At 37.5% G+C, this 10,029-nt stretch overlaps 1 protein-coding gene across 2 annotated transcripts in view; it reads left to right on the forward strand.

The window, feature by feature from the left end:
* The window catches only part of PRKD1 (protein kinase D1), a 175,456-nt gene that overhangs the window by 84,479 nt on the left and 80,948 nt on the right, over positions 1–10,029 (forward strand). Inside the window, exon 4 of one of the 2 annotated variants that reach the window (XM_027767664.1) lies at positions 2,911–2,934. The exons of the other annotated variant lie outside the window; for it this stretch is intronic. Coding sequence (XP_027623465.1) covers positions 2,911–2,934 — 24 coding nt within the window. The remainder of the gene's footprint in view (positions 1–2,910; positions 2,935–10,029) is intronic. 2 annotated transcript variants of the gene reach the window in all.

Raw genomic sequence — 10,029 nt, forward strand, 5'->3', positions numbered from 1 at the left:
GGGAAAAGGAATCATGGCATGACAAGACCTTGCCCAGGGTGCTTCTCTTTTTCTCTCTCTCATTTGCATGCACACACACATTCTGTCAAGAAAAAGAAGCCAATGGGGTTCTTCATCACAAGTCATATGAGAAAAGAATGAAATATATCAGAATAATTGATCATTAGATTAAGTTCTGAGAGGACTAGGACAACTGAAGATTTTCTGCCCAAACTTTATCCTCCTGTCCCCCAGATCTAACCAGGTCAAGCCAATCACTAGCCATCTGGCCCCTTTCAGGGACTGGGACAACTGAATATTTTCTGCCCAGACTTCACACTCCTGTCCCCCAGATCTAGCCAGGAAAAGCCAATCACTAGCCATCTAGACATATATAATCCTTCAGATGATCAGAAACCACCATAAAGGCACAAGAAATGTGAGAAGGCAAAAAAATAATCTCTCCCCCTAAGGGAAAAGAATAACTCCTCATCTTCCACAGACAATAAAAGGGAACTCATGGAAATGTTAGATATAACTTTAAATATTCATAGTAACAAAACTAACAGAGATGTAGGAGGAGAGAGACAATGAACTCCAGAAGATACAGGAGAAAAGAAAGTATTTGAAAGTATCAAGTTACTTGCAAAGGATATCCCATCAGGCTAACATCGGACCTCTCACTGGAAACAATGAAAGCAAGGAAAGAATGGGAAAATATACTCAGTGTTAAGGGAAAAACAATTTCAACCAAGAATACTATACCTGGCAAGATTATCTTTCCTATGGGAAGAAAAGACAAAAACATTCTCAGATAAACAAAATCTGAAAGAATTTACCAACACCAGACCAGCTCTCTAAGAAGTGCAGAAGGAAGTGCTATACTAGGAAAACTAAAGTTGGACACACAGAAATAAGAGTACAACAAATAACCAAGAAAGTGGACAGCCTAATGGTAGGGACAAGTCCAAAATTGAATGTTAACTTCCAGAATTTAAATGTAAAGATCAGACTACAGTAGCTCTGCAGATTTAATAGAAGAGAGATTAATTACATGAGACTGAACTAGTGAAATAGAATTTTATGACTTTTGTCTAAAACATTACTGATTTTCTTCTATTCTTTGTTTCCAGATTTAAGGCTTTTTGTCTTCTCAAAATGTTGATAGGTTCATCTACCTACGGTGTGAACTGAACCCTAACCTTTTTCCTGGCTTTAAGTGTTAAGCAAATCTCTCTTAACATTTTTTTTTTATGTTGATCTATTAAAGCTAAAACTTTTTCCTGAAAAAGGTTAAGTATTAGTTAAAAGGAAGTGAGGTTATATTATTTACATTATTCTGTAATGGGGAATACAGATTCTTTAGGTGTTGTACTTAAAGTAGCATGTCACATCACTCTGGGATTCATCATATTTATTTGCACAACAAATATTGTTATCTATGGTAGTTTTCACCACAGTGTCAAAACTGCAATTCATATGTTCTTTCTTCAAAAGGAAAATAAAACTATGGTATAATATTCTAACAACCAATGCAATCATTAGCTCTTCTTTCTCATGATCTGTGTACAATTTTGGTGATTCTAAATTGATAGCCAGTTGAAAAGAGACCTACATATTTCTCAAGATTTTTTTTCAAAATAATAGTCCCATAAATTCTTATGACACAAAAAGAGTAATAATAAGCTTGGTCATATAAGGTTGGGAGATGTTTCTTGATCTATCCAAGTACTGGGCATCACAATAAGTATTAAGCACCATTAAGGGTCTCAGGCATATTGCAGTGATGAAATTAGTGTTCCTAATCTTGCTTAACTTTGGAATTCCTTTCCTCATGAATATCTAAGGGGAAAAATATACACTTTGGGAAATAATAACTTAGAGGAATTAGTGAATGAAGACATGTTGCCTAGACCATTTTCAGATGTTAGGAGCTGAACAGCATTCAACCGAAGTTGAGTTCTGATAAGATCCTAGAGTAGAGGCATTCAGGGCTACTAATTGGAGGAAAACCATGAGCTTTGGTTATTAGATATTTGCATGGCAAGGGTGATGTATTGTTTTAGAAACTGAGACATTTCATTGATTACCTTATCCAGAGAGAAAACTTTGCCACCTCCACACGCAACCGTCTCTTGAGAGTATTTGAAAATGAGATTCGAATTTTTTCTCCAGTCATGTTTAAATCTTGTCAAATGAGTGAGTGTGGCCCTTGAGTTCTGCATGTTTCCTATTCATCCAGACATGTATCAGGTATTACTGCAAAACAATTTTGGCAGAACCTCAATTCTAATTTAGATCAAATTAGATAACTTCCCCAAATGCACTGTAGCCTTTATTCTCTGATGAAAACTCTAACCTACTTCTAGAATTCCCAGGTTTGAAAAGCACCAACTGCTACTGATTGTTCATCAGTTTATTCTTACCCATAGGCAGATAACAGCTATGTTATGTTTCATTACGTTGATGACCTTTTTATTTCTTTTCCTATTGAGAGGAAGAATTATTGTGAAGAAAATCTGATCTTTCACTTAAAGGTCAAAAGTGCTTCATTTTGACTATAATTTATTTTCAACAAGGTAAAAGAACTATGTTTCATCACTGAAACTATGACAAGTAGGTTTTTATTTATTTATTTATTTATTTATTTATTTATTTATTTAAACCCTGCTTGGGTCACAACTGTAAAGGGCATCTTTACAATCCTGACTTAATGTCTTTAGTTCAATTTCAAGGGTAGAAGTGGTTTATGACTCAGATATCTCTGTGACCATAAGGTATAAGTTTTTTGCTTTTTTCTTGAAAATACACCTATATACAACATTATTGAATAATATGCATTGTGTTCCTCCAATAACATTGTTTTCCTATCTTTTTCTTCCTTTATTCTGCACCTATGTCTGCTTTTGCTCTTACAACTTCATGTTTTAGTCTCCTGTGAGTCCTGGCTTTGAGGTAGGTACTAAAGCTACCTAACACTAGGAATATATGTCACTGTCTTTTTCAAACCAATATTATAATATTAGATAGACATTAGAAGATTATCTGTGTTGACTCTATGAGAAAACTCAGAGTAGAGCTCAGAATTTAACCACTGAACGGTAAAAGGCCCACAGTTTTATCTGCATCTTGTTATCACTGAACTTTTTCACAATACTCAATTAGACAAAGATCAACGCAGTTACTAGAGTATATGATTTGTTAGGTCACATTTTAACCTTGATTATTTGATTCCATAACATTGGTACCTTTTCTATAAAACTGCGCCAGATTGAAAATAAAATGCAGTACAGACAGAGCTCAATTTAGATGGAAGCAAGTCCTGATTCCAGGTATCACAGGACTGTGAAGAGCGAGGGCACCATTTCAGTATGATGGATTTGGGTTGGCACAGTGAGGAGCCAGATAAGGACTGTTTGAAGATGAGCACAACTGAGTGTAACTACAGTTCCTGAGCTTAGTTTCTTGTTCAAGAAAGAATCTTTTAGTCCTTATGCATTGTCGAGATCTATTGCTTGTTTAAAAAAATGATATACAAGTGGAAATATCAAGCTCTCAAAACATGTGGAAAAGACCCAGATTTCTTTCAGAAGGGTTTTAATTAAGTCCACTTACTAAGTAGGCCTTTTTCCTGGCATAAACAATTAGTAACCTGCACGTGGAGAAGTATTCAGGTCAAGTATAAAGCGGGGCATTCAGCAGTGCTCTATGGCAATTTGTTTTGACCAGTTGATTTGTTAATGTTTAGTTATCCTTATTTCTCTACCTCTGGCCAATTGAGAGTTGACACACTGTTATTTTTTCTCAAGAGTAAATAAATTTCAAATACCATTATCAGTGCCCATTCTAAGATGGTCTTGTTAAGGTAACTCTAACAAAGGAAGCTAATGAAAACACAACTAGAACGTGTTTTGGTTTAAGTAAAATTGATGAGTCAAAATTTCTGATTCATAAGATATCAAATAAGGAAATTGGCTTCTATAATAGTAAATTCCTATTTTTGGAAAATCATCCTTGTTCAAAAAGTGCCCCACTTAGAAAAATCCAATGTGAAAGCTAGGTAAGTATAATGTTTTATATCTTTGTAAATTAGTTTTGTAATTTAAAATGCCTTCCAGACATAATTCTAAATATAAATTAGTGTATTTCCCTTCAAATAATCCTTTGGGCATGAAGCCAAAGAAGAATGGGAAACATTTTTCACTTTTTCTCCCACATTGCAATTGAGAACAGATTGCATAAAGGAGGACTGTAGAGTAGTCCGATTTTCTGTGGAATTCGTACAAATGAAAGGCAGCCAGGTCTTCACAGGACAGCTCCTGAATGAAATGGGATACATATTCTGCATAAGCTATTTTTCTTGAACTTTGTTTGTATCTAGTTTGTCAAAAAGAAAACAGACTCTTCTCTTTATACATACATGTCTTAGAAGAAAATAACACATGAAATGTGACCAACATTTCTTCAGAGAAATATTTGAGAGCCAGTTGGGTAGGTTGTACAATTGCTGTAGGAACCTGGTTATCGCTCCATGTTCAGCATGTCCTGGGCAACTTAGATTTGTTAATCTATGGGCTGGATGTATAAAAAAATAGATCAACCCCCTGTCCTCATGGAGCTTCCTTAGTAAGACAGTATGCCAACAGATTAATATATCTTTGTAAAGGCCAACTGATATTACATTACAATGATATATATTACTTTATCTGTCTCTCCTATTGACTACTTTGATTCTTTTAAAAGCTTTAATAGGTATCCTTGGATACATTGTTTGTGCATTTATAAAAATATTAGTAGAGTCTCAATAAGCATTTGTGAATGAGTTAAAAGATCATATTCTTAGAAGCCAAATGGGTTATATATCCTTTTGACAAAAAGTTCCTCAAAATGTTGTAAAAGTTTAAATTTGTACTTCCACTGATGATAGTGTGTCTAAATGTGTATTTCTTTATCAAAGAGGAAAATAGCTTTTCATATATTTACTGGCTCTTTGTATTTCACTTACGGTGAATTACCTTTCTTTATTTCTATTGAGTTGTATATTGGTTGCTTAGAATCTATGTATTATGATAGTAATTGTCTGCCTGTTAATCTAGATGAAAGTCTATATTTTCAGTTTTGTGTGTGTGGGTTTTTTTGTTTGTTTGTTTGCGAGACATTTTTGCAATAGGGTGCATGCACTGACCAGAGAGACAGAGACAGACAGAGAGACAGAAAGTGAGGAATCACCCCCCAGGGGTATGGCCATGCCACATTCTTTTTTCCTTCATTCTTCTCTCAGGATTTTGGACACGCACACAAAGATGCATGGCATCAGTTTTAAGCCGCCAGGTCTGAGACTCAAACTGCATTCGACTGCTTGGGAGTGTACATGTGCCTGACAGGCACAGAGAGAGAGAAAGTAAGAAAGCAACCCCCAAGGGGAATGATCACACCATAATCATTTCTCTTCAGTTTCTCACTCTTTGTGGGATTTGGGGCACTCCAGCACATGTGCCTGTTATATTTCTCAAGCTTCAGGGTCCAGGACACGAATTATTCAGTCAACCATGTGGGATCCATCTGCCTTAGCCACCATGCCATCAGTAAGCCCACCCCCTAGTACTGATTTTTAAACACACTTGTAGAAGACATTTTCATTCATTCACTTACTATATATAGGCTATTAAAAATAAATCAGTGTGTTGGGACCACCAGTTAGTGTACTGGCTATGTTGTTGGACTCCCATGTAGTCGACCGCAGTTCGTGTCCCGGACCCGGTGGCTTAAAACTCACACCGGGCGCGTGTGCGTGCGTGCCCAAGATCCTGAGAGGAGAATGGAGGAGAAGGGATTGCAGTGTGGCCATCCTCCCTTGGGGGGTGATTTCTCACTTTCTGTCTCTCTGTCTCTCTCTGTCAGGCGAGCGCACGCGCCCTATAGCAAAAACCTCTCAAAAAATTTAAAAAATAAATAAATAAATCAGTGTGGGCAGTGTAAGTTTAATAATGTTTTGGTCAGATGACTAGAGAAAATTATCTCTGGGACCAGCAGTTAGTGTAATGGCTATGATGCTGGACTTCCATGTAGCCAACCGTGGTTCAAGTCCCTGACCCGGTGGCTTAAACTCACACCAGGTACATGTGCGTGCATGCCCAAGATCCCAAGAGGAGAATGGAGGAGAAGGGATTGCAGTGTGGCCATCCTCCCTTGGGGGGTGATTTCTCACTTTCTGTCTCTCTGTCTCTCTCTGTCTTTCTGGCAAGTGCAAGCGCCCTATAGTAAAAACCTCTCCAAAACAAAAAGAGAAAATGATCTCTCTCTCTCTTTCAGTTTTTACTATAGGTTTTGTGTTTTCTCAGAGAGAGAGAAAAGCAGAGAGGGAAAGTTAGAAAAGTGAGAAATCATGCTCCATGGGGATGGCCATACTGTAATACCTTCACCTCCGTTCTCCTCTTGGGCTTTTGGACACATACACATACACACACACCTGTTGTGATTCTGAAATTGCTGGGTCCAAGACTTGAACCGTCAAGCTGACTATGTGGGATCCAACACCTTATGGTGTAAATTGTACTGTTATGCTACCTGCTGGCCCCATGAATGATCTACTTTTTGAGGTAGCAGAGCTGAAATCAAAGTAGAAATGAAGCAGGATTTCAGATACTTGGTGACTTCTATATCCATGGGATATCATTGATACATTTTTTTAAAATTACCAGAGGGTGATTTCACCTGCCAGAGAGAAACAGGGAGCGAGAGCGTTCCTCAATGCAGTGGCAGCATGCCACAAACTCTTCTCCATTCCTCCATCCTGTCAGGATTTTAGGCATGTGCACACATACATTTTTCAAACCACTGTGCCTGGAATTGGAACCATATTTGGTAGTGTGGGGTCTGGCTCCTTTAACCATTTGTGTGGGGAAGTGGGAGAAGCTAGGGCTTGGAATTTTTTTTAATTAAAAACTTCACCCAAGTTATTTTAAAATATGTTTTAATGTCTTTAAGAAGGCATTTACTAATATAGCTTTGAGGTTAAGGGGCTCTAATGATCTTACTTTTGGTAGAATTAATACTTATAAACTAATCTTCATTCTTCTTCTTTTTTTTTTTTTTTGGAGAGGTTTTTGCTATAGGGCGCGTGCGCTCGCCAGACAGAGAGAGACAGAAAGCAAGAAATCACCCCTCAGGGGAGATGGTCACGCCACAATTCCTTCTCCTCCATTCTCCTCTCGGGATCTTGGGCACGCACGCACACGCGCCCAGCATGAGTTTTAAGCCACCGGGTCCAGTACTTGAGCCACTGTCGCCTACATGGGAGTCCAGTGAAAAAGCCATTACACTGACTGCTTGTCCCTGTAAATTGTACTATTTTTCATAAAGGTTTATTGCCCTCACATTGAATTAAGACAAGCATTATACTAAAAGTAGCTCTTTGCTGCATACTTTCCTAGAAAATTCCCCCCAAAATGACTCATTCCATTACTGTTTTGGCTTATTATTTTTTTAAAGTGAAAGCAAGAAAATACCAGTATTGCACTATCTATCTATAATTGGATATGATCCTGATATGCTTTATTATAGTCAACACGGATTCTTTTCAAATGAGCAAATAATGAAATAAAAAAGCTATTTCTAATTCTGAATGAAACCATGATGATATTTCTGCCCAAATGAATAGTTTTCATAATGTTTTCCAATGTGGTAAATGTCTATCTAGAAGTAGAGACTTTGTTACGCTTGTGTCCTGAAGTTCCAGGAATCCTGGTGATTCATCTGAACTAAAAAGTCATTTTTCCATTTAAACATGCACCAGGACACCCATGTAGTATATTTGCCAGATATTGCAAAATTTCTTTTGATGATTTTATAAACTAGTTCTCCAAATTCAAAACTGGGCAGTGCACATTCTCAGTGGGAAAAGATGTCCAAGAATTCTTTAACCAGCACTTTCCCACCCCCGAGGGTCAGAAGAGTATGTGCAGTGGTAACTTTGTAGGAAAAGAGCCTTTTAATAATTAAGATTGCAAGGCTTGCTTTGATGTCATGTCCAGTGGATCTGACTTATCACATATGTACATAATTAGCGCTTAGAGCAAGAACTTGCTGATGTGTAATTATAAAAATGAACAATATAGGAGAGTCCTTCATGAACCTTCTGGGGTAAGAGGACATCATATTTTTTGCCTACACTTCCAAATATAAGTAGAACTCTAATGATGGCTCTGAAGGGCCCATGCATCTCTCGGTAGGAGAGTTCTTCATGAACCTTCTGGGGTAAGAGAACATCATATTTTTTTTGCCTACACTTCCAAATATAAGTAGAACTCTAATGATGGCTCTGAAGGGCCCATGCATCTCTCGGACAAAGTGCCTTGTCCTCCATTCCTTAAGACACCAAGCAGAGCCTTCCACTATTAACAATAACAGGCATTTACTTAGTTACCAATTGTGTTCATTTAATGTCTTGCCAGGCCTGGCCAGATTTAAGTCTTTTCTACTTTAATTCCCAACCACTCATAACTACTGAGCTCCTAGCTGAGTACTGGGAAAGAAAGTTTATTTTTGTTATTTGAGAACATATGTGTCCTCATGAGAGTGCCTATCTATAAAAAAGAAGGAAAGATTTATGTAGAAGAAATAATAATTAGGAGAAGGGAGAAAAGTGGAAGATTAGAACTAGACTATTAATTGGATTGCTAGAAGCTAGACATAATTCAGCTTTTAAAGTATGTGTGTTTTCAGCAATCTTTAGTTACATTATTTTACTAGAGCCATTAGACATAGTTTTCTGATATCTGGTTCAATTAGGTCAGATGAATCTTTCCCTTTCTTCTCAAGAAGGGTAAGATTGTTGTCATTTTGAGAATAAGGATAGTGGAATGAAAGATGAGGCAATATCCAGAAGTTATAAACAAATAAACCCTTTTCTCTAAAAAGCCCAGGTGTCTATTTTTCTGTAGCTGGCATGCAAAATACCACTAATATAATTTCACTGATGTAATGCTTTTTTTTAGAGAGAGAGAGATTGTGTTTGTTTTTGTTTTTGCTATAGCGATGTGTACTTTCTGGAGAGACAGAGAGACAGAAAGAGAGAAATCAACTCCCAGGGGGAAGGAACATGCCACAATCCCTTTTTCTCCACTCTTCTCTCGGGATTTTGGGCACCATAGACACGTGCCCAGTGTGAGTTTTAAGCCACTGGGTCCAGGACTCAAACCACGGTTGACTATGTGGGAGTTCATTGATGTAAACATTACGCCATCTGCTAGACCCAACTTTCCTACATATTTAAAATCCAAAGCTTTGTGTGTGTGTGAGGAGGGTGTAGTTTAGAGGGGAAATGTTCCTTATCTTTTTTCCCCTCTCTCTTCTAATTCATCTGATGAAAATCTGGTTCTATTTCATTGCTTCAGAAGCACACGTGCACACATATTGCACTGCATGTTCACCTTTGGTTGTTAGGGGCCGAGATTCTATAGAACACTAAAGCGTTATCTTTGTGGGCCATTTTTAAAGGGAGCGGCTGTAGCCTTTGTAGTTTTGAACTGTGTTAGTGGCATGCTTTCTCAGTTCTTCTGGGTATCCACAAGACAGTAATCAACAGGACATTTTCTTTCCAGACTATTTTGTTCAGCTTTCCAGGAAGCTCATAAACCCAGGCCAGGCCCATGTCTGTTCAGGAAAGGTCAAATGCTATGGGAATATATGTACCTCCAAATGCTGTTTTTGATTTTTTCCCATATAATCTGTTTACCCTCCATTTCATTTTCCATTTGTAGATCAAATCTGACACTTAAAGCCCCAAAGCAGAAGTTGTTGACATGCAACATTATGTTCTTCTTTGGTGGAAATGTCCCCCTTTTTATTTGATAATTTTAAAGTTCAATAGTATTAAGTTTGCATTGCCTTCATGCAAAAAAGAGAAAGAACCTTACTTATGTCTCCCCTTTCTTCAAGGAACCCATACATTCGTAGGATGTTGGTAACATTTTGGAAGAACAGTACATTTAATTAATAACAATTTTCAAGCAGTTGAGCAGTTCTGATGTTCAGTTTTGCTCCACATCA

This window comes from Tupaia chinensis, unplaced genomic scaffold, assembly GCF_000334495.1.
Source record: "Tupaia chinensis unplaced genomic scaffold, TupChi_1.0 Scaffold144353_1, whole genome shotgun sequence".
Lineage (NCBI taxonomy): Eukaryota > Metazoa > Chordata > Mammalia > Scandentia > Tupaiidae > Tupaia > Tupaia belangeri.